Below are 27,317 nucleotides of genomic sequence, written 5' to 3' on the forward strand. Positions count from 1 at the left end.
ACACCAAATTTGATGAACGCGGGACATTCTTAAAATATAAGTTCAACTTTTTAACTAACTAATATATATATATATATATATAAAATAATGCTTAATTTTCAAAGTTCCTGAATTGTCGTGTCGAAAGTTGTGGTTAATTTGAATATATATGTCATAATAAATGGATACTTGGGTCGTATTTTGGGTTGACCCGCACATAAATTTAAAACAGTTAAAAATAAAATTAAAAATGCTATATCTATGTTTCGAAATTCAACCTTACAAAACAAGTACAACTCTTTAACCAATTAGGCTAATAAGACTTTATATTTTAAATTCAACATCAAATTTGATGAACTCGAGACATTTCTTAACAATATAAGTTCAACTTTTTAACTAATATATTTATATATATATATATATATATATATATATATATATATATATATATATATATATATATATATATATATATATATATATATATATATATATATATATATATATATATATATAATGATGCTTAATTTTCAAAGTGTTCGGATTGTCGGATCGAGAGTTGTGGTTAATTTGGATATATATGTGAGAGTAAATGAATATTTGGGTCGGATTGTGGGTTGACCCGCCCATAAATTTAAAACGGTTAAAAATAAAATAAAAAATGCTATATGTATGTTTCGAACTTGCAACTTATATAATTGAGAGTAAATCAATACTTGAGTCTGATTGTGGGTTGACCGGCCTATAAACTTAAAACGGTTAAAAATAAAATTAAAAATGTTATCTTAATTTTTTTTCCCACTGTTTTTTACAATATTACTTTTGCAAATGCACGGGCTATATGATAGTTAATTTAAACTCGATTAATTTAAGAACCAGACTTCCTACAATATTCTGACTGAAATATTCTGACTGAAGAATAACTAATATGCTACAAATAAAAAAATAATAAAGAGTAAAAGATAACCCACATAGTCAGTTTAATTTGGTAAAGAGTATCATTTAAAAGATATAATATTTTAGATTTATTCAATTAAAAAGACTCATCTAGTTGAAGAAGCATTGATATCAAAAAAACAAGAAGTAAAATATTTAGAGCATCATCATTCAAAAATATCTAGGTCTCCACTATTAGTGAAACAATGAAAAGAATCAAACTATCCCGTAACTCTTTTCACCTTTCATTTAATAATTTTTATTTTCATTACATACATTCTTCAACATAAACGTTGTATCATAGACATGTTGAAGAAAATCCTGGACCACCATAGAATATATGCGTTTCAAATGTTGATCCCTTATTTTTTGTAAGTGTTAAGTCATAGCATACCGATTTTGTTACTATTTTTTCCAAGTTTCCAGGATCTCTTGGAATTAAACCATCATCAAGCACTTTTAAGGAATGAATGTAACTTGATTTACCAAAGCCTTTATTTGGGAATTCACCACTACCCATTTGAGTACTTGTGTGGTAGCCTTGATTCTTGTGATTTAAGACCTCCCCACCCCATTCCACAATATTAGCATGCTTCTTTAAATCCGTAAAGATTTCTTCGGGCCAATAACCTAATACGGTACGTTGCACTAGAAGCCACCATTTATTTTCTTCCTACAATAAATTTCTCGTCATCTTTATTCGACACCGATGCTAAAAATTCGAAGAAGTATGCAATCATCAATCATACCTTGAATACGTTAATTGATATCTGCATCATTTTTCCACCTTGTTTTGAAACTCCACTTAGTGGCGAGCCAAATGCATAATTTCTATTTGTTTGGACGAAACCATTGCAATTAAGATCATAGCAACCAGTTGTTTTGTATCCATCCCTCTAATTTAAAACAATATAAAAATCAACAATTAATTGTAAATTTGAGATTTAATTTAAAGTGAACTATTTTCTCCTAATCACTCTTTTCTCTAGTACTTAGCTTTCTAGCTAATAAATTAATATAAGGTTGATAGAAGTAAGTATCTCACCGTCCAATATATGAAGAGTCTTGTTTGTTTATCAGTGTTGTAAAGTCCTGGATAAACCTTGATTATATATGAAAAATTATGTTAAAATCTACATTTATTTGTTTAATAAGACTTCACAAATCACTCACATATATACTTACCACCCATCCCACTTCAATGGTGTTGAAATTGTCGTACTCATTATCATATCTTGTAATGATCCACATTTGAGACGAGCTTAACTCGTTATTTTCTGTCCTAGGGTTCCATAAATTAAATACTCCAGAGGCTCCATAGTAAGGAGATCCTTCATCACTTACTACAGCATACTTGAAAAAAGAAAGAATAATAAACGTAAACATTATTAAAACTAGGGTTGAGACAAAAAAAAAAAAAAAAAAAAAAAAAGCCAATCCATGAATAGTTACACACCAAAAAAAAATTAGGTGTTATGCACGTGTGTGTATATATATTGTTAAAATTTACAAACAAGTAATATCTCTCTTCCGGGTTATTTGAATTTAATCAAATAACCCTTTATCTGACTGTCATTCAAATCATAAATCATTCAAATTACCTTTATTTTATATTTAAAATATTTTAAAAATAATCTATTTTTACATATTAACAATATATATTTTTTATTTTAAATAACCCATATGATCTTCAAATAACCCTAAGAATTTGGTTTGAATTGTGCATTCTAATACTAAATGAATTCTATGCAATATGGATATGATTTATTGTTAATGCAATTAACTAATCAAATTTTAATATATATAAAAACTCAAATTTAACTTATTTTGTCCTTCTTAAAGTGTAAGTTGAGGTTGGTTCTATATATACATACCTGGTGTTCGCCAACTTGGATAAGACTTTGATTAATTTGTTGCCGCATAAAATGAGAAGACTTATTTGGGTAAAAATAGTCGTAGCTTTTATTTCTTCTTACGGGAACGGTTCCTTCTGGACATTCTTCATTTTTGTGCCAATCTTGAAGCATTTCTAAAATCCAATTTCATTCCAAAAGGATAGTATCTAGGTTCCATCTATTATAGTAAAAAAAATTGATTCAAAATTAATTTTTTAGATAAACAAAATTAATTTTAAATGACTAATTACAAAACAATTAATCAATTCTAAATAAATTTGTTAACAGTTCTATATGCCAAACATAAATTACCTGTAAATCTTTTTTGATCAAAGGATTGTCAAATGCTGGTTGTTTATAGATATCAACACAATCAATTATTTCATCATTATTGACCTGTAAATAAAATTTCTATCAATTATCATAAAAAGGTAAGATAAGACATGTACATATATGTTGAATTGATTATGCAAATTAAATCAAATCAAAACTCAACCTTTATTGTTTTTATAGTCCCTTTTGGCTTCAAATCAGATGAGTTCTGGCTAGAAACATGATATATGAATTGAAATGCAACTAATAGAACTGATAACACTGACCACATACTTTCATTTTTCTTAAAAGCCATTAGAAAAGTTATCCTTTAAAGAACTAATTCTTTGAGTGAAAGGTTATATATATATATATATATATATATATATATATATAAGATAAACATTAATTATATTAAATATTCAAAAACTAATTGTAACTCTTTTTTTGATAAGCATGTTCTTAATTAATTAAGGTAATTCCTTTTTTAACATTAAGTGTATTTAATTATATATATATATATATATATATATATATATATATATATATATATATATATATATATATATATATATATATATATGTTAAAGACCACATTTATTACTTTTCTAGATTAATTAAGTAACATTCTATTTGTAATTTCTAAAATGATTTCTTTATGGATGATATCAGTTAAAAAATTTACCTAATATTTTCTTTTTTTATATATTAGAAATCGTTATTTATATAAGAGTATATATTCTACACTAATTAATGTCACTAAATATATTATGGATAATTCATTTTTATGAATTTGCAAAATAATATAAAATTGAATTAAACATTTTTTTTGTCAATGGTATTCCCTAATTAAAAAGAGGATAGCAGATTCTAAATTTTTTGTCATATAAAGATAAGAATTCTCCTAAAGAAACTAATACTATTTTTAATTATAGAATCACAATTTTAATTTAATACGTTTTTTTAGTACTATTTTGATGTCTTAAAGACTGGTTCAAAACTTTGATGTAGTAAGTTTTAATCTATGCATTTAATTTGTTGTTTTAAATATACACAACGTGGACATTAATTGAGCATCAAATTATTATTTGTTGTAAATTGACTAAATATTTGTTTATTTTTACTTAAAAAAAAAAATAAATAAAAATAACTATATAACTATAAATATATTCAGTTTGTTTTTATTTTGTCCTTTGAACTCATATAAAAATATTAAAGTTTTTATCAAAGATTTTTATCTTATTGAATTTACATTGCCTTTAAAAAAAAAAAAAAACTCTTAATTGTTATTTTGGAAAAACAGTTAATAATATTTCATTAATTAAGTATCACAGTCAAAATACCTTAAAAAAACTAATGAGTAGCATTCGCAAAAACAAACAATAGAGATTACAAACAAAAAGAATATAATAAAAAAACAGATTCTAACTATCCCAACCATGGTGTTTATTTTCATATAAACCTTTTGCATCATAAATTAAACCTCTTCTCCTTTAATATTTTTAATACTAAAAAAAAAACATACATTAATAATCTCTTGCACTCAGGACGTATGCAGCCTTGGGCTACCCGGTGCTTAAGCCCACCCTAACTTATCCTTATTATTATTATTATTATTATTATTATTATTATTATTATTATTATTATTATTATTATTATTATGTTTATGTGAGAGATGTTTAAATATTTGAGTTTTAAGGTATTTAATTTGAAGGTGCATTTTTTCAAGGTGCATTTTTAAAAGTGATTACATATATACAATCAATAATTTTAATAATAATTCCGCCTTCTAGCCTAACAACAACTTCTAGCCTAACAACAACAAGATGTGGATATTCCCAGCCTTCTTTAGAGGTTTTGGGTTCAAGCACGTCAGACGACAAATTCTGTGCTTAGTTAAATGGTTAAGTGTGTTTGCGGTCTATGTGCTTAACCCTCATGTGGTCACATTTTTACCCCACTAAGATAGCCTAGTGGTAAGAGTCGGCTTAAGAGACCAAAATGTCACGCTTCGATTCTATCTGGAAGCGCTTTAAGTTTAAGAGGGGATCATGACTATAAGGTGTCATGCAAGTTCTCCTTTAATTCTCAAAAAAAATTTAATACTAAAAAGAAAAAAATGCATTATTAAAATCTCTTGCACGCATATATATCATCTAAATTATCTTTTGAATGATTCATTATTAACCCTACTTTAACATCTTCCTGTTCTTGAAAAACTCTAGAACCCCATCAGTAATATCTTTACCCACAACCGACCAATTATCTTTGAAGAACTTCGCATTGAACCATCCGGACCCGGACTTTTATTCCCATCAATACTGAACATGGCTTCTTTAACCTCAACTCTCATGACAACCCTTATTAACTCGCAACGATCCTTAGCAGAAATTTTCTATCGATAATCTGATACAAGGTATTCATGTGACTTTGATGCTGCTTTCTTGTACCCATTAGCTGCTTATAGAATTCGATAGCCAGATCTTGTACACCCTTCTGACCCTGAACATATTCGCCATCATTATTCTTCAGCTTATACATGTTGTTTCTCATGTTTCTAGTCTTGCATTTCCTGTAGAAGAAAGCTGTATTTTTATCACCCAACGAAAGTTAGCTCTGTCTTGACTTCTGCCTAACAAAGTTCTCTTCAAGTAGACTCAGCTTCTTGAAGTTTTTGAGTGCATTCCTCTCCGCCTCATTGAGTTGTTCATCACTATCATCCCTTAATAACTTTTTCTGAACCTCTTCCAGTTTTTCTCTTGCAATCAGAACTCTATTGGAGATATTATTGACCTTTTTCTTGTCAAAGCTTTGGAGTTGATTTTTCAGGATCTTTAGTTTTTCAGAAATTCTGTACATATTGAAACCCCTAAAATCCGTAGACCATACACTTTGAAAAATATCCTTGAATTTATTGTTTTCCATCCAGAAGTTGAAGAATTTGAAGGGCTTCTTGAACCTCTCCTCCTTTTTCCAGAACAATTTAATCGAGAAATGATCAGAAATTCCAGGATTCAGAACATGAAGTTGACTTCTCAAAAATTGGTTTATCCAATTCTCATTGACCATACATCTGTCAATTCTACTTGTCATTATGCGCATATCTCCTCTTGTAGAAGACCAAGTGAAGAAGTTCCTAGAATTAGTAGGCTCAATACAACCCATATCTTTGATGCAGTCGTTAAAGTCAATTATATTCTGAGTGATTTCGGATTCTGGGCTACGATCAATTTCATTTCTTGTTGCATTATACTCACCAAAGACAGCCCAAGATTTATCACTACAAATCTAGTTTCTTAGGTAATTCCAGAGCAGTCTTCTGTAAGTACTTGAGTTACTACCGTACACAATAGCAAGATGTAACACACAATTCCGGTGATTTTGTCTTTGACCTCAACCAGGATTGTTTGATCATTAGAAAAGAGAGCCTTGACCTCAACAACTTTATTATCCCAGATAACCTAGATTCTGCTCGTTTTGTCATTTGAATTGTGAATAATTACCAGTTGTTATCAATGTTAGGATTTGTATCTCCCAAATCCGACCAGCTTGAAACAATCTGTAAAAATGCAAGAAAAATAAGACATAGATTTATAGCGGTTCACTCAAATTGAGCTACATCCACTTCAGCCACCACCAGTTTTCACTATAAAAAAGAAGAAGGAATACATAGTTTTTGCCTCATACTTTATCTCTCTAAAATTCTGTCTTTTCACAATGTAAGCCATTAATAATCACATATTTATAAGGTAAACATTCAGGTAATAAACCTAAACAACTTTTGTCAGGCTCAAGCCCAAAATAAAAAAACCAATAAACTCTAATTAACAATGTAGAGTTTATTATAAGTGCATGCTCCATAACTTAACAATCAATACACAACTTGTTAACCTTTTCAACGTTCCGACTTTTTACTTTTGTCTCAAGAATATCCATAATAGTGATCTTCTGGTTCTCAACGATCCTCTTGATTTCTTTGCATTTCAGAGGGTCATTGAGACCCCTTATGTTCCATGTCACTATATTTATGAATGAATATAAGTGTTGGGTTCCTGACTTTCAAAGCTATCTTGGACCTCATCCTTAGAGAAGTTAAAAGCATCACTTGCCTCATTATCTTCAATGGCAACAGTTTGATTGTATGGAATGATGTTGTCGCTCGGTGGGTAGTATATCTCATAGATCTCATTATCTCCTGTGATAGAGTCAGTAGCCTCTGAATCCAAAATCTTTATGTTTTGTCTTCGATTTTACCATGTTCTTTTTTAGTAGGTCTCTTCTGATTTTGAACCTTTTTATTGTTGGATTCAGGTCTGTTATCGATTTTAATTCCCCACTTCATAACTAAGACCCACTGCCTTATTCAAGACCAACTGATCTTTTTCTAGATTTGATTTCTTGATTTCGCAAAACCCGAGTATCCCAAATCATTCTCTATAATTTCCTTATTATTTGCAAGATTTAATAATACACTTAGGGTAAATAGGTAATTGTCACATTGAGTAAGACTAAGATATTTATTTTTTTGGGTTACAAGTTACCTATCCTGTTGGAAATGTTGTCCAAACATTGAAGGGAACATCGATCTGCAGACAAGTTTAACTTTCCAAGAAGTGAGATATGCAAATTTTTCTTTCATAATCCATGTTCGGCTCTCGAGTCCGTCGATTGTTTCTATCTTTTATATAGTTATTTTAGTTAAAAATTGTCTTTTAGTTTAATTGATTTTTAAACTATTAGAATATTATTAAAAACTTATAAGATGAAAGTTAATATTTTTTTTATTTGACTATTATTAAAAACTTGTAAGATGAAAGTTAATTTTTTTTTATTTGACTATTATATTAATTTATGAGATAATATTATTTAGAGGATGTATATTTTTTTTTGCTATTATTTAAAATGTTAATAATGAGTTGAAAATTATCTTCTAAATCTCTTTTTTAATGATTATTTAATTTAAAATAAAAATACAAAAAAACAAATTCAGAAATAATGTTTAAAAAATCTAAAAATAAAAATAAAAATTGCTAAATATTAAATTGATTTTGTGTGACGCTTAAATAAGCGTCGTTATAACTTGCGCCAATTCAGCGTCTTACAATGCAAAAATATGAGTCGGTGATATTTTTGGCAACGCTATTAATGGTTGGCAGAAATTCTTTAAACATCGCCAGAAGTGTTTTTTTTGTTGTTGTAGTGGCGCTTAATTAATCTTCCTCTGCGTTTTGGGACTCCACGTAACATAGTTTTTTAATAGAAAAATGAGATTTGTATACTTTATTTAAGCTCGATTAATTTAAGAACAAGACTTTCTACAATATTCTGACTGAAGAATAATTAAATTGCTACTAATAAAAAAATCATAAGGAGTAAAAATAACTCATAGAGTAGTTTAATTTGGTGAAGAGTATTATTTAAAAGATAGAATATTTTAGATTTATTCAATTAAGAATACTCATCTAGTTGAAGAAGTTTTGATAGCAAAAAAACATAAAAAAAAATATTCAAAACAAAAAGTAAAATACTTAGAGCATCATCATTCAAAAATATATAGGTCTCCACTATTAGTGAAATAATGAAAAGAATCAAACTATCCCAACTCTTTTCAATTTCATGTATTAATTTTTATTTTTATTACGTACATTCTTCAACATAAACAAACGTTGTATCATAGACATGTTGGAGAAAATCCCGGACCTCCAAAGAATATATGTGTTTCAAATGATGATCCCCTGTTTTTTGTAAGTGTTAAGTCATAGCATGCCGGCTTCGTTATTATTTTTCCCAAGTTTCCAGGATCTCGTCGAATTAAACCACCATCAAGCACTTTTAAGGAATGAATGTTACATGATTTACCAAAGCCTTTATTTGGGAATTCACCACTACCCATTTGAGTACTTGTGTGGTAGCCATAATTTTTGTTATTCACGATCTTTCCACCCCATTCGACAATATTAGCATGCTTCTTTAAATCCGTAAAGATAGCCGTGGGCCAATAACCTAATATGGTACCATGCACTAGAAGCCACCATCTATGTTCTTCCTACAAAAATTTCATATCATCGATCTTTATACGACAACACTCATGCTAAAAAAATCGAACAAGTGTGAAATCGTCAATCATACCCTGAATACGTCAATTGATATCTCTCTCATTTCTCCACCTTCTATTGAAACTCGTCTTAGTGGCAAGCCAAATGCATAGTTTCTATTTGTTTGGACGAAACCGCTGCAAGTAAGGTCATAGCAACCAGTTGTTTGGTATCCATCTCTCTAATTTAAAACAATAGAAATTTCAACAATTAATTCATGTAAATTTGAGATTTAATTTAAAGTGAACTATTAGCTCTCTAATATTATATAAAATATTAACTCAAATAAATTAGTATAACGTTGATAGAAGTAAGTAACTCACCGTCCAACATATGAAGAGTCTTGTTTGTTTATCTTTGTAAAGTTCTGGATAAACCTTGATTATATAAATTTGAAAAATTAAGTAAGAATCTACATTTATTTGATTAATAAAATTTCACAATTAAACCACACACAGATATACTTACCATCCATCCCACTTCAATGGTGTTATAATTGTCGTACTCGTTATCATATCTTGTAATGATCCACATTTGAGACGAGCTTAACTCGGTATTTTCTGTCCTAGGGTTCCATAAATTAAATACTCCAGAGGCTCCATAGTAAGGAGATCCTCCATCAATTACTAAAGCATACTTGAAAAAAGAAAGAATAATAAAAGTAAACATTATTAAAACTAGTGTTGAGACAAAAATAAATTAGGTGTTATGCACGTTTGTGGGTTCTATATATACATATATACCTGGTGTTCGCCCACTTGGCTAAGACTTTGATTAATTTGTTGACGCATAAAATGAGAAGACTTAATCGGGTGAAAATTGCCATAACTTGTATTTCTTCTTATAGGCACGGTGCCTTCTGGACATTCTTCATTTTTGTGCCAATCTTGAAGTATTTCTAATGTCAAATTTGAATCCAATTTCATTCCAAAAGGATAGGAACTAGGTTCCATCTATTATAGTCACGAAATTTTTGATTCAATATTAATTTTTTAGATAAACAAAATTAATTTCAAATGACTAATTACAAAACAATTAATCTATTCTATATAAATTTGTTACTTCTATATGTCAAACATAAATTACCTGGAAATCATTTTTGATTAGAGGATCGTCAAATGCGGGTTGTTTATAGATATCAACACAATCAATTATTTCATCGTTATCTACCTGCAAATTAAATTTCGATCAATTATCATAAAATGTAAGATAAGACGTGTATATATATGTTGAATTGATTGTGCAAATTAAATCAAATCAAATCAAAACTTAACCTTTATTGTTTTTATAGTCCCTTTTGGCTTCAAATCAGATGAGTTCTGGCTAGAAACATGATATATGAATTGAAATGCAACTAATAGAACTGATAACACTGACCACTTACTTTTATTTTTTTTAAAAGCCATTAGAAAATTATCTTGTGTAAGGAACTAATTCTTTGAGTGAAAAGTTATATATATATATATATATATATATATATATATATATATATAAATAAAAGATAAGAAACGATAGTTATATTAAAAATTCAAAAACTAACTATAACTCCTTTTTTGATAAACATTAAGTATGTTCTTAATTAAGGTAATCCCTTTTTTTAAACATTAAGTGTATATATGTTAAGACCACATTTATTACTTTTTCTAAATTAATTAAGTAAAATTCTATTAGTACTTTCTAAAGGATTTCTTTATGGATGATATAAGTTAAAAAAAGTTACATAATATTTTCTGTTTTATATATTAGAAATCTTTATTAATATAAGAGTATATATTCTACACTAATTAATGTCACTAAACAAATTATGGACAACTTTATTTTTATGAATTTGCAAAATAATATAAAATTGATTTAAACATTTTTTTTTCTATAGTATTCCCTAATTAAAAAGAGGGTAGCAGATTCTAAACTTAGTTTGTTTTCATATAAAGATAAGAATTCTCCAAAGAAACTAATACGATTTTTAATTTAAGACGTTTTTTTTAGTGAAAATATTTGTGTATTAAAAGACTGGTTCAAAACTTTGATGCAGTAAGTTTTAATCCAGCATTTAATTTGTGGTTTTAAATATACACATAACGTGGACATTAATTGAGTATCAAAATATTATTGACTCGGACTGTTTTGGTGTTCTTTCATTGTAACTGAGCTAAAGTCTTTTATGTTGAAAGGTGTATACATTCATGGTTTGACTAGATTCCTTATAAGCAGATCATGCATAATTAGGGGTGAGCATAATTTGGGTTTACCCAAACCCAACCCTAACCCAAACCCAAACCCAAAATATTAATTTGGGTTGGTTAATATGGGTTGAGTTGAATATATATGGGTTGGGTTAGGGTTACCTAAATTACACAAATTATATAAATTTAATTTAATTCTCTATTATTAATCAAATATAAACTAATCATTTTCTAACTTTAAGTCGAATACGTTTTTAACATGTTTAACATGTTTTTTACACGTTTAACACGTTTTTCACACATTTAACACATTTTAAATATTTTTAACACGTTTTCACACTTATAACACATTTTTCACACGTCTAACACGTTTTCACATTTTGGGCACGTTTAAGACGTTTTTACACTAAAAACACGTTTTTCACGTTTAACATGTTTTTGACACGTTTAACGCGTTTTTGACAAGTTTAACACGTTTTTTTTTACGTTTTTGGCACGTTTAACACGTTTTAAACATATGTAACACGTTAATACATTTTTAATAAGTTTAACACGATTTTCATGTTTTTGGCACGTTTAACACGTTTTTGACATTTTAACACGTTTAACATATTTTTGATATGTTTAACACGTTTAACACGGTTTTCACACGTTTAACATGTATTTCACACGTTTAACATGTTTTTCACGTTTTTAGCATGTTTAACACGTTTTTGACATATTTGACACGTTTTTCACACGTTAACACGCTTTTTCACATTTTTGGTACGTTTAACATGTTTTTGACATGTTGAACACGTTTAACACATTTTTGGCTCATTTAACACATTTTTAGTACATTTAACACATTTTGGTACGTTTAACACGTTTTTCATATTTTTGGCACGTTTTCACATTTTTGGCACGTTTAACACATTTTTGACATTTTTGACACGTTTTTGCACATTTAACATATTTTTGACATGTTTCCATGTTTTTTGCACGTTAACACGTTTAGATAAATTTTAACACGTTTTTGTCACGTTTAACTCGTTTTTGGCATATTTAACACGTTTTCACGTTTTTGCACATTTAACACATTTTGGCACGTCAAACGTGTGAAAAACGTATTAAACGTGACAAAATGTGAGAAACATGTTAAACATGTTAAATGTGTTAAAATATGTCAAAAACGTGGAAAACGTGTCAAAACGTGCCCAAAATGTGAAAAAATGTGAAAACTTGTTAAACATATTAAAAAACATGTTCAACATGTCAAGAATGTGAAAAACGTGAAAAACATGTTAAATATGTCAAAACGTGTCAAAGTGTGCTAAACGTGTAAAAAACGTGGAAAATGTGTCATAATCGTGAAAATTATGTCAAACGTGTCAAAAACATGTTAAATATGTTAAACATGTCAAAACATGAAAACAATATCCAATGTGTCAAAATGTGTTAAACGTGCTAAAAACATGGAAAACGTGTCAAAAACGTGTGAAAAACGTATTAAACATGTCGAAAACGTGAAAACGTGAAAACGTGTCAAAAACGTGTGAAAAACGTATTAAATATGTCAAAAACGTGAAGACGTGTCAAAAACGTGTTAAACGTGGTAAATGTGGAAAACGTGTTAAACGTGTCAAAACGTGCCATAAACGTGTGAAAACGTGTTAAATGTGTCAAGAATGTGAAAAACATGTTAAACGTGTCAAAACGTGTTAAACGTGCCAAAAACGTGATAAACATGTCAATATGTGTTAAATGTGTCATAATCGTGAAAAACATGTTAAACGTGTTAAAAACGTGTTAAACTTGTTTAAAACGTGTTAAACATGTCAAAAACATGAAAAACGTGTTCAACGTGTCAAAATATGTTAAACGTGCCAAAAACGTGTCAAAAATGTGTTAAACGTGTGAAAAAACGTATTAAACATGTCTAAAATGTGAAAAATGTATTAAATATGTCAAAACGTGTTAAAAACATGAAAAATGTGGAAAACGTGTTAAATATATCAAAAACGTGTTAAACGAATAAAAATGTGTTAAAAGAGTCAAATACATGTTAAATGAAAAAATAAATATAAAATAATTTGGGTTACCCAACCCATATTAGTAAATAATATGGGTTGAATTATGGGTTGGGTAAATTTAGTTTGGGTTGAATATGGGTTGGGTAATACGGGTTGGGTTTACCCGTTTGCTCACCCTATGCATGATAGTTTTCCATGAATTCATGCTTAATCAAATGACTAAGGCACAAATCCGACTTAATGTACTTTTGAATACGACATTTAAGTAAGGGAATCTTATTTTTTCACCATACATATAACCGATTTGAGTTGTGGAAAATGAAATGAACTCTTGCACTCCTTTTAAAAAATCTTCCATGCCTCGAGGGTTTCTCGTATACATTCAATTGCAATTATGTATATAATTAAAATGCACTTCTATTGAAACAATACCTATTAAAAGCAAGAAAATAAGGATTATCTATTATTATGGATTAAAAGATCTTTATTCACTAAATCGATATATTTATATCTAAGTCAATGAATGTATATATATCTATTTATAAATATAATTAGTCAATGAATAGATAAAGTAAGTGATATTGGATTTTTTAGACATAATTACCTTGAAATGCAAAATCAATGTATTGATGTTCTTGATTTTGGTGACCAATGTTTGAAGATCCTCTCTAAGATGGTGATAAAAGATGGAGTTTTGGAAAAAAAAAATGATAGATGAATGATGTAAAATGATAAAGAAGGTAAGAAAAATGTAGAGAAAAGATGGAGATAAAATAAAGGAAATGAAGAAGAAGAATTGAATAAGGTTAATAAAGAAGTACATGGGTAGATGTGATTGGTGAGACATAATTAATAAGATCTGCACTAATTTTTGCAATTAACATCCTATTTGTTAGTGCAAATGTTAATGCAATAAAATTTTCTAAATAGGTTAGTGCAAATATTAGTGCACACTAATACAAGAGATTTTTACCCGAGAGTTCAAAAATAATTTCAATTTATGACATTCAATCTGAACTAATTTTCGCAATACACATCCAAATTGTTAGTGCAAAGGCTAATGCAGTATAATTTTCTAAATAAATTAGTGCAAAGGCTAGTGCACACTAATATAGGGGATTTCTACTTGAGAGTTCAAAAATAATTACTATTTATGTCATTCGATCTCCATTATTTCTCGTAATACACATCCAAATTGTTAGTGCAAACGCTAATGTAGTATAATATTCTAAATGAGTTAGTGCAAATAGGGAATTTCTACCTGAGAGTTCAAAAATAATTATAATTTATGTCATTTGATCCGCACTATTTCTAATAATACACAACCAAATTGTTAGTGCAAACGCTAATGCAGTATAATTTTCTAAATGAGTTAGTGAAAATATTAGTGCACACAAATATATTAGATTTTTATCCGAGAGTTCAAAAATAATTACAATTTATGTCATTCGATATGTACTAGTTCTCGCAAGACACATCCAAAATGTTAGTGAAAATGCTAATGCAATATAATTTTCTAAATGGGTTAGTGTAAATATTAGTGCACACAAATATAGAGATTTCTACACGAGAGTTCAAAAATATTTACAATTTATGACATTTGATCTGCATTAGTTCTTGCAATACACATCCAAATTGTTAGTGCAAACGCTAATGCAATATAATTTTCTAAATAAGTTAGTGCAAATATTAATGCACACAAATATAACGGAATTCTACCCCGAGAGTTCTCGCAATACACATCCAAATTGTTAATGCAAACGCTAATGCAATATAATTTTCTAAATAAGTTAGTGCAAATATTAATGTACACGAATATAGCGGAATTCTACCAGAGAGTTCAAACATACTAACAATTTATTTTATTCGATTTCCACTAGTTCTCGTAATACACATCCAAATTATTAGTGCAAACGCTAATTAAATATAATTTTCTAAATGGGTTAGTGCAAAAATAAGTGCACACTAATACAGGGGATTTGTACTCAAGAGTTCAAAAATAATTACAGTATATCGATCTGCACTAGTTCTCGCAATAAACTTTCTTTTTTAATGCAAACGCTAATAAAGTATAATTTTTTAAATGGTTTAGTACAAAAATTAGTGCACACTAATACATGATATTTTTAACAAAGAGATGAATAATATTTTTCAAACGTTTTGCAATAATACTGACTTTATTATAAATATAAAAGGCTAAATACAACGCAAAACCATAACATATATAGTTTACTGAAATAACATTCCATTTAAAACAAAAACATTAGAATTTCCAAATACCATTGTTTAAACACACAAAAATAACCAAACAACCAAAACAATATTCAAAGTTACACAAAAACTATCATAATATTCGATCAATATTAAAATAAAAGATCAATCTCCCAACTTTCTCTTCTTCATTGCATCAGATTTATCCTCTTCATGGATATTCTTCCCCTTTCTGCCTTCCGCCGTAATATTGTTGAAGTCACATATTATTTCTTTAACCTCACATTATAATAAAAAAAATTAAAACAAAAGGGGTAAAACATATAATTATATAAATAGTATATTTCTATATTACCTTATTATTCATCTCTTTGAAGACTTCGATCGTTGTTTTGGTAAGATTGTCCATATTAGCCAACATTAAACTCATTTCCTTTTGCAATATTTCCTTCTCTCGATTTGGTGGTGAGTCTTTCAATTTCAGACTTAAGTATAAAGATTATTTCTAGAGCTTCACCAAATAGCAAGTTAGTAACCTCCAACTCGGTTGGAGAATCGGTATTTTTGGCGGACACCGATAGCTAGGGTTCATCATCGCTAGCTGCTGGTGAGATTGAAATGTAGATTATGTTAATTCGATTAGTTGTTCGGTGCCATTAGATGATAATAAAAAACCAAGAAGCAAGTCTCTAATGAAGAATTAGATGAGAGAAAGAGATATTGAGAGAAATGAGAGATGAGAGAAAAATAAGAGAGAAGAAGTATAGTAAAGTGTGAAAATTAATGATTAAAAGTAATTAGTGTGATGGGTAGAGAAATAATGGTGAAACGGGGAATTAAAGAGATTATATTTAATAGGATTTACAACTAAGTTTGCCTTCATAATTTTCAAAAATGTAAATTTATATATCTTAGTGCAAATGTTATTGAAAAAAAGATCATGAACGATTTTATTTAATAGGTATAGCAAATAAGTTTGCAATAATAGGTATGAAAACATTTGAAAATATATCCTAAGTATAAATTTATATATTAATGAAAATCCTATCGCGAACAATTTATAAAAAATTATATTTAATAGGACAAGCAAGCAACTATGTTTGCAGTTATGAATATTAAATTTAATAACTCACTGAAAATTATTTTGAGAATTGATTATGAACGATTATTTTCAATAGGAATGACATTTATGTTCGCACAGATGGGTATCAAAATAATTGGTAAGTAAAAATTTATATAAATTAATGTCTATCCTATTGCGAAAAGATTTCAAATATATAAAAATATTTAAAAAAATATAAAATACTAGTGTAATATATTTTACAATGATATTCTAACATTGTAATGTAGATCTAGTTGCGAAGAGATTATTTATTTGTATTACTGCAATATATAGTACACATTTAATTAACAAAATCATTATAGTTATTTCATATTTATATTTGCAATTATAACAACCCTAGGCCTATGTGTATAATATTTGATATGTGTATATTATTTGATAGAATAGTTAATAGAAATATAACTTATTGTTAAATATTTTGCAAACATTGAAGCTTAATTTATTTTGCGAAAATATTTGTATCGTTCGTCGTTTTTCTTATTACTATATTTTTTATAGACTTATATTTATAAAATTTTTGAAAAATATTACATTTTTAGATTTATAGTGATATATTTTGCAATATATATTTTCCTAATTTTTATCTTACGTGAAAATACCTCTTTATTGTAATAATTGATGTAGTTTTTGCAATTGTAAGTTATTTCAATGTAATGTCAAATGCAATTCTTAAAAATTAGCATTAATAAATTATTTGTTGCACGAAAATGTTGCATATCGAATTTTTTTTTTGTAATGATTGGAAAATAATATTAACAACGGTTAGCTGAGTGTAACAAATCAACGAGGGGCGCTAGGTATTTTTTGTATATAACTTTTTTCCGTCGCTAAAATGTGTATTTTTAATAACAATATTTATATTATTTTAAATAAACAACTAACCCTATTCTATCAAAGCCGTACTAAGCTAATTTGGAGTTCATTAACTGCTAATAGAAATATGAATGTATTGTTGCAATTTACAAATGAAGCTTTGTGTTTAATTTTGGGGTTAATCGTTTTTACCCTTATTCAAGAGTGCTTCTATATAAATACTGCGGGATCAAGCTAAAAATTTCAAAAGAAGTAAAATATTAGAAAGGAAGAATATATTATTGACCAAATTCCAGGGATGCCCAACGAGGGGCATCAAGCTTTATTGACACATAAAATAAAACTTTTGAATCATAATTGACAAATTGAAGAAAAACCAGGACCTCCAAAGAAGATATGTTTTTCATATGCCGGACTCTTATATGGCATAAGTGTTAAATCATAGCATGCTGGATTCGATATTGTTTTCACCAAGTTTCCTGGATCTCTCGGAACTAAACCATCATCAAGTACTTTTAAGGAATGAATGTAACATGATTGACTAAAGCCTTTTTCGGGGAATTTACCACTACCCATTTGAGTAGTCGTATGGTATCCATCATTTTTTCGATTCAAGATCTCCCCACCCCATTCGACAAGATTAGCATTGTTTTTTAAGTCGGGAAAGATAACTGCAGGCCAATACCCTACTATGGAACCTAGCACTTGAAGCCACCATTTATCTCCCATTTTATCCTACAATAATTTTCAATTCTCATTAATTAATTAACCATCTTTATATGAAACTCTAGATAAAAACATATTGTTACGAATTCGAAGAAGTATATAATCATTAATCATACCTTGAATACGTTAATTGGTATCACCCTCGATTCTCCACCAAATGTCGACACTGGTTTTATTTCCATGCCTAATGCATGCGTACTACTTGTTTGGACAAAACCTTTGCAATTAAGATCATAGCATCCTGTTCTACTATACCCATCGTTCTAATTTACAATAATAAAAATAGAATTTAGCAATTGTAAATTTGTGCTTGAATTTAAAGTGAACTATTTGTTTTGTTTTGTATGGTTGTTTGTATAAAGTATTAATTCAAATACATTAATATATATTTACAAATATTGATACAAGTAAAGAACTTACCGTCCAATATATGAAGAGTCTTGTTTCTTTATCTTTGTAAGTAATTGGATTGACCTTCAAAAAAGGAAAGACAAGTAAAAAACTACATTTATTTGTTTGTAAAACTTTACATTACATATTTGTTTTTAAACCCACCAAAGATAACAGTTTGATTAAGTTAAAGTGGGTGGAATTGTACTAAATTCTTAACTTTTTTTTTAAAAAAAAGTTTCTTTTTTAATTCTTACCGCCCATCCAACTTCAATGCTGTTGAGATTGTTGTAAAAATCTTCCTTATTATAACTTGTAACGATCCACATTTGGGACAAGCTAAACTCGTTATCTTCTGTCTGAGGGTTCCATACATTAAATATTCCACTGGCTCCATAGTAAGAAGATCCTTGATCACTTACTATAGCATGCTTAGAATAAAAAGAAGAGAATAAATGTAAACATTATTAGAAACAGGGTGAAAAAGACCGCAATTCAAACTCAAATCAACCTAAATACGGATATGTTATTTGACTTTAGTTAACCATTTTTCTCATTTTAATCAAAATATCACGTTACCCTTATTTTCTATCATGTTTACGAATATCTGAATATGGTTGAAAAATTATTAGTAAATATTTGAATGTGTATTAGACTAACTATCATTGTTCAATTGGGTCTTAAATGAATTCATACCCAAATAAAAAATCTGACCCAAGAATATGTTTTCAAATGAATTCAATGTAATATGGATTTGATTTTAATCAATGCTAAATTTTTTATGCAATTTTTGAATTTATCTCAATTAAAACTCAAATTTAACTTTTTTTTTTTTTTTTTTTTTTTTTTAGGGAAACCGTTAAAATCATTTTATTAAAATCTTAAAATTGAAGGGTCAACAATCAAGTTAGAAAAATTTAACTTATATTTGTGCAATGTTGCAAAGGACAACCAATTAGAAAATTGCACTACAAATTATATATTTATGCGATGTTGAATTGAGTTCTATATAAACATACCTCATGACCGATATCTTTACTAAAACTTTGATTGATTTGTTGTCGCATCATGAGAGAACGCCTTTTGTGGTAAGGATGGTCATAACTTTTTCTTCTTCTTATCGGGATAGTACCTTCTGGACATTCTCCATATTTATGCCAATCTTGAAGCATTTTTAATGTCAGATTTGAATCCAATTTGTTTCCAAAAGGATAGTAATTAGGTTCCATCTATCATATTCACAAAATATATGATTAAAAATAATTTTAATAGACTAATTACAAAACAGTTCCACCAAAAAAACAAACATAAATTACCTGTAAATCTTTTATCAGAGGATTATCAAATGCTGGTTGTTTATAGATATCAACACAATCAATTATTTCACCTTTATCGAGCTGCATATATAATTTCGATCATTTGTTAAAAACAAAATAAGATAAGCTATATGAAGAATGATTATGCAAATCAAATAATAGCCAACCTCAATTGTTTTTATTGTCCCTTTCGGCTTCAAGTTCAATGATCCTTTGGTTAAGTTTTGGCTAGAAACATGATATATGAATTGAAATGATAAGAAGAGAAATGATAACAATGACCACTGATCATGTTTCTTAAAAGCCATTAGAAAAATTATACTCTAATAATTTATATATATATATATATATATATATATATATATATATATATATATATATATATATATATATATATATATATATATATATATATATATATATATATATATATATAAATAGGATAAACATTAAAAATCCAAGTAATAAAAGGTACATGTATATATTATTTTAAGACCATATTTATTACTTTTTCTTAATTAATTAAATATAATTCAATTCTTACTTTCTAAAACTATTTCTTTGTTAATGATATCAATAAAAAGTTAACTAATATTTTCCTTTAAATTCAAAAATAAAAAATGTTCCTTTTTCAGATACTAAATATTTACTTTTATACATATTAGAAATCTTTATTAATATATTATACTTATTAACTTCATCGGAAACATTAATTGACATTAAAATTTCAAATATATATATATATATATATATATATATATATATATATATATATATATATATATATATATATATATATATATATATATATATATATATATATATATATATATATATATATATATATATGTTGAGATCAGTCAAACTATTATTTGTTGTAAATTGACTAAATATTTTATTATTATTACTTTTCAAAAAATATAATTTACTAAATTAAAATGAAAGATATTCCTATTTGAGACATTAAAGATTTTTAGCTTTGTTAGATATTAAAAATATTTATTAATAAATAAGATATTATTCCTAATAGAAAATAAATATATAAAATATTATTTCCATTAGAAAATCACTAAATAAATCAGACAACTTCATAATTTTACATTTGATAGATAACTCATAATCATAGTACTGGCCCAACTTGTTAAAATTGTATTTAATTTTGAAATATTAATTTGTCTTGAACAATTTTTATTTATTTATAAAGAGTCATCTATACCCTAATATTAGTATGTGTCGTATTTTCTGATAATTATATGAAAGTATTTATAAATAACTTATATTCATATAGTGTGGACGTTTCAAATCATGGTAATACTAGTGAAAGATGTTAAATTTTTTATATACTTTAAAATTTGTTATCCTATTAAATAATTTGAGAAGATCTTCGTATTAATATAAAAAATCATTAAAATTGTTGTTTACTATTTATGTGAATATTATATATATATATATATATATATATATATATATATATGAACGAATCTATGTAGGGGTTACCCACCCCGAAAAAAAAATATTTATTTTTATTTACTGTTAAAATGTGACATTACTCCCTAATTTAAAAAAAAAAATCAATAGAATTCACTATTTTATTTATTTAATTATTAAAAAATTAATAAAATTTACTTTTATTTACCCGTTTTATCCAAAATTTTCTCGTTTTTTTACTTTAGCCCACTCTAAATTTTTTTTAAGTCCACCCCACCACAAAATTCTGGGTCCGTCCCTATATATATATATATTGTCTAAAATATTGACAATGATAAAATTTCAAAACATGAATTTTTTTTTTGGAAAATAGCTTAGCACAATTTCATTATAAAAACTCAAAAGTGAAATAAATGGTCAAAATCAAAACTAAATAATCCCTAGCATTGATTACATGATCATGATGATAAACAAGACCCTAGAGTATATGATTATAAACAAACAAATAAAGAATACAGTAACACACAAGAAAAACATACAATACCTACAGTTTTAAAATTCCAATTCTATTGCGAGCTTCCTTTTTGACTACTCTTACTCTGCTTTATAATCTCATTCTACATTCCTCGAATTCCAGCGCTTATATTCACATCGCATTCTCACCTATTTGGCTTTAGAATTTCCTATTTGTGATTGATCTGTTGCATTTGATGATGTTTGTTTGTGAGTTGTGTTTACATCCTTCTTTGCGTTAGATTTGTTTTAGTTGAGCCAACACTTATTTGATAAAAAAAGTTTTATTTCCGTATTTCAGAAACATTAGAATTATTTGTTTCAATTTTGCCTAAGTGCTTCGATCTACTCTCATACTTTTCTCCAATGATTTTCGTGTTAGAAGCAATAATTACCAACAATTAGACGGTTAGCTGGTTTTCACAAATAAATAAAGGACGCCAACAATTTATCTATTTTTTCGTCACTAAACTGTGATTTTATTTGTTTATAATAAATATATTATTAATATTTTAAATAAAACATATATCAAACTAACTCTTCTTTTATTTTTTCTTATAAAAAAGTGATTTCTAATACTTTCACTAAAGAAAGTAAAAAAAAAAAAACATAATCATTTTAATTTGAAAATATAAGTATTTATCTTATCATATTCAAAATTAGATAGTTGTGTTAGGATTTAGATCCTCAAATCTGACATGTTTAAAATAATCTGTAAGAACGCAAAAAATAAGAACACAAAAAGATAGAGACTTATATTGGTTCACTCAAAAGAGCTACGTCCATTTCAGCCGACACCAAATTTCATTATGAAAAAGAAAAAATTCAGAGTTTTGTCTCACACTGTTTATCTCTCTAGAATATATTTTTTTCATGTAAACCCTTCACAATAACATATTAATAGTATAAACATTCAGGTAATAAAACTTAAATAACTCTTGGTTAGGCTCAAGTCAAAATCCAAACACAAACCCAATAAAATTTAATTAACTTTTTAAAGTTTATTATAAGTGTAGACTCAATAACTTAACAATATTATATTTGGAGACTAACTTCATCTTCTCTCAATCGATAATGGTTCTTGATCCATCTAGTGTCTTAACGAAGAAGGCCAACTGAAGTTTCGTACAACTTCAATTTCCCATTTGTCATAACTTTCGTCAGCATATCATCTATAGATTCTCACTCTCGGAAATCTTCTCGAGAGCTAACACTTCATCTTGTAAAGCTGATCGGATAAAATGATTATGAACCTGTATATAAGGGTAGGAAAAATTACCGATATTACAGGTATATCGAAAATACTGCACTGCAACATATTGAAAATATCGATTTATTCGTTATACTGAATAAAATGTAAGGTATGGTACAATACTGAAATTATTGGTACGGTAATGGTTTGAGATTTTCAAAATTTTGGTATATCGGGATATATCGAAATACCAAAATAATATTTATAAATTAAAAAATATATATTATATAATACTTATAAGAAGGAAATAAATATATTTGATATTAATTTAATTACATAAACATAATTTTTAAAAATCTAATGAAAACATAATTATATTATAATCTTATTTATTATATGAAATCTCTAAACATTTTTTATTTAACAAGATATAAAACTAATTTTATTTTACAATAAAATGTTTGTTATTTTTTCCAAATAAACCTAATAGAGTCTAATATGTTGTCAAATTCATTTCAAATACAAAACATGATTCTAAGTATTATTATTCTTATTATTATAATATAACTTGAATTGCAGAAAAGCCTGAAAGTTCAGGAACAGAAGGAAAGTCTAAAAGTTTAGAAGAAGAATGAGAAAGCGTAGGAAAATGAAACTGAAGATTCATGAACTAGAAAAAATCTAGAGGAAACTAAATATGGAGAAGAAGATGATGAAAATGTTGAAGATTCAAATAAAAGAAAAGATGAAGAATCGGAGGAAGGAGAAGATGAAAAATCAGATAAAGAAGAAGAAGAAGAATTAGAGGATGAAAATGAAGAAGAATCAGATAAAGAAAAATGTGAAGAATCAAGGGATGAAATCAATGGAAAATTAGAAGATGTAAAGGATAAAAAAGTAGTGGAGAAAAGTGAAAAGGAGAATAAGAAAATAGATCGAAACTACTCAAGCAAAGTTGAAACCAATGAATGCAGGTAAATGTGATGTTTCTGAAATACTGAAACAAAACTCCTTTTATTAGATAAGTGATGGCTCAACTAAAGAAAAGTTAATCCAAAGGAAAAATGTTAACAAAGCTCACAAACAAACATTATCATATGCAACAGTTCAATCACCAATAGTAAACCTAGAGCCAAATAGATGAGGATGCGATGTAATATAATCGCTGGGATTCGAGAAATGCAGTTTGAGTTTTGAGAAATGCAGATTGGGGTTATAAAATAGAGTAGTAAAAGAGGAAGTTCACAATAAAATCAAAATTATAAAGCTGTAGGTCTTGTTTGTTTTTGTTATTTGTTACTATAATATTGTTTGTTTGTTTCCTATCGGATAATTTAATCAGGCTGTAGACTATTTAGCTTTGATTTTGATAATTTCTCCCACTATTGTTTTTTTTCTTTTAATGAAATAGAGCTAAGCTAAGCTGTTTTTCAAAAACAAATATGGTATTGTTATCAAATAATTGTTGTAGTTGTAAAAATTAAAATTATATTAAAACAAATAAATAATGTAGAAAAGGACTTGGTCATGTTTAAGTAAAAATAACTCAAAAGACTAGCTCAATTAGATATCTGATAAAACAAATCTTAGTAACATCGTAGTAAAATAAATAATGAATCAGGACATAATGAAATAAAAAATTCAAACTATAGAACATATGTATTTTTAATTTCATCATTTATTGAAATGTTGAAGAAAACCCTGGTCCTCCATAGAAGATATGTGTTTCAAATGACGATCCCTTGTTCATCGTAAGTGTTAATTAGGCATAGCAGTTTGGTTTCGTTAATGATTTTATCAAGTATCCTGGATCTCGAGGAATAAAACCAGCATCAAGAACTTTTAAGGAACGAATGTAACATGATTTACCAAATCCTTTATCTGGGAATTCACCACTACCCATTTGAGTAGTTGTATGATGACCATTTGTTCCTTGATTCACGATCTCTCCACCCCATTCGACAAGATTAACATTGTTCTTTAAATCCGTAAATATATCTATCGGCCAATACCCTATTATTGAACCTAGCACTTAAAGCCACCATTTATCTCCTGTTTTGTCCTACAATAATTTTCATATCATCGTTATTAACCATTTTATACCACAACCATATGCTAAAAAAATTATTGTTACGAATTCGAAGATCTATGAAATCATCGATCATACCTTGAATATATTAATTGATATCTGCGTCGATTGTCCACCATATTTGGAAATTGGTGTTATTGGCATACCAAAGGAAAACTTATTATTTGTTTGGATAAAACCTTGGCAATTAAGATCATAGAAACCAGTTGTTTTGTATCCATCCCTCTAATTTAAAATAATAGAAAATTCAATAATTAATTGTAAATTTGAGATTTAATTTGAAGTGAAATATTTTTTTCTTAATCACTCTTCTTCTATAGTACTTAGCTCTAGAAGTAATGAACTTACCGTCCAATATATGAAGAGTCTTGTTTGTTTATCATGGTAATTAATTGGATTGACCTTGAATATATATATATGGAAAATGAAAGATAAGTCAGAAACTACATTTATTGGTTTAAGAAAATTTCACAAATTAAATCACATATACATTCTTACCATCCATCCAACTTCAATACTATTGAGATTGTTGTAAAAATTGTCATTGTCATAACTTGAAACAACCCATATTTGGGACAAGCTAAACTCGTTATCTTAGGATTCCATATATTAAACATTCCACTGGCTCCGTAGTAAGAAGATCCTCGGTTACTTACTATAGCATACTTGGAAGAATAAAGAATAAAAAAGTATAAGAAACTCAACCTAAATACAAACTTTAATGCATTGAATAAAGTAGATAGATTAAAAATAAGTTGGTCGAGTAAAAGTTGTTCACACATACAAAATTAGGTCACACATAAAAGATTGTATTTAAAGTGCAAGTTAAGATGAGTTCTATATATACGTACATACCTCATGTTGGTTTTCTTCCAAAAGACTTTGATTGATTTGTCGTCGCATGATGGAAGATGTTTCTTTTGGTAAAGACGATCATAGCTTTTATTTCTTCTTATGGGGATTGTAGCTTCGGGACATTCTCCATTTTTGTGCCAATCTTGAAGCATTTCAATTGTCAAATTTGAATCCAAATTGTTTTTGAAAAGATAGTCATTAGGTTTCATCTATCATAGTCACAAAATATATAAACAAAATTAATTAATTTGAAAAGACTAATTATAAACCACCCATATAAGATAAAAAAAAAATATACCTGTAAATCCTTAATTAGAGAATTAACAAATGATGGTTGCTTATCTATGTTAACACAATCGATTATTTCACCATTATTGGTCTGTAAGTACAATTAAGATCAATTGTTAGGAAAACGAAGATAAAACATATATATACATATATATATATATATATATATATATATATATATATATATATATATATATATATATATATATATATATATATATATATTGAATTGATTATTCAAATCAAATCATAACTAACCTCTATTGTTTTTACAATTCCTTCTTGCTTCAAGTCATCCCATGATGTTTTGGTTGTCTCCTGGCCTAAAACATTATATATGAATTGAAAAACTATCAAGAGAACTAGTAACATTACTAACCAATTATTTTCATGTTTCTTGAAAGCCATTAGAAAATGTATCCCCGAAGATTGAAATTTAGTTCTTATGAATAAAACTCTCTCTATATGAAAGAAAATAATTGGTTTTACTACCTTATCTGAAAAATTATCACAGGTAAAAAAATGACCTTTACTGACGGTTTTTCCCGAAGGTTTTGTAAACCTCTCCTAAATACTCCCGAGAGGAACAAATCCTTCGGGATTAAAAATAGATTCCGAAAGGGGTGTAAAACCTTCGGGTTTATTAATTATTACCGAAAGTTCTACAAAGAACTTTCGGTTTTTACCTTCCCAAAAAACCCAAAAAATTCTAAGTGTTGGATGTGGGTTAATTGCGAAGGTTTTTATAAAAACCTTCGGTTTTGAAATCCCTGGTTTTTTAATTGCGAAGGTTATTCAAAGAACCTTCGGTTTTGCCTTTTTTGAAAATTTCATTTCCAAAGTTTTACATAGAACCTTCGGTTTTGCTCAATAAAAAAAATTCTAAATTTGGTTATGGTTTTTTCCGAAGGGTCTTTAATAAACCCTCGGTTTTGACTAATATCAAAACCGAAAGTTTTAT

At 27.5% G+C, this 27,317-nt stretch overlaps 1 protein-coding gene across 1 annotated transcript; it reads right to left on the minus strand.

Annotated features, from left to right (window-relative positions):
* Positions 1-8,793: 8,793 nt before the first annotated feature.
* Positions 8,794-26,748, minus strand: LOC124944965. Its single transcript, XM_047485316.1, has 15 exons — positions 26,736-26,748; positions 26,615-26,679; positions 26,367-26,447; positions 19,992-20,072; positions 19,695-19,904; positions 18,933-19,106; positions 18,706-18,759; positions 18,402-18,548; positions 18,031-18,294; positions 10,304-10,387; positions 9,961-10,170; positions 9,686-9,853; positions 9,541-9,594; positions 9,252-9,398; positions 8,794-9,168 (listed from the first exon to the last, which is right to left on the minus strand). The coding sequence occupies exons 1-15, from the start codon at positions 26,746-26,748 to the stop codon at positions 8,794-8,796; spliced, it is 2,127 nt and encodes a 708-aa protein (XP_047341272.1).
* Between the last annotated feature and the right edge of the window lie 569 nt (positions 26,749-27,317).

This window comes from Impatiens glandulifera, chromosome 7 (assembly GCF_907164915.1).
Source record: "Impatiens glandulifera chromosome 7, dImpGla2.1, whole genome shotgun sequence".
Taxonomy (NCBI): Eukaryota; Viridiplantae; Streptophyta; class Magnoliopsida; order Ericales; family Balsaminaceae; genus Impatiens; species Impatiens glandulifera.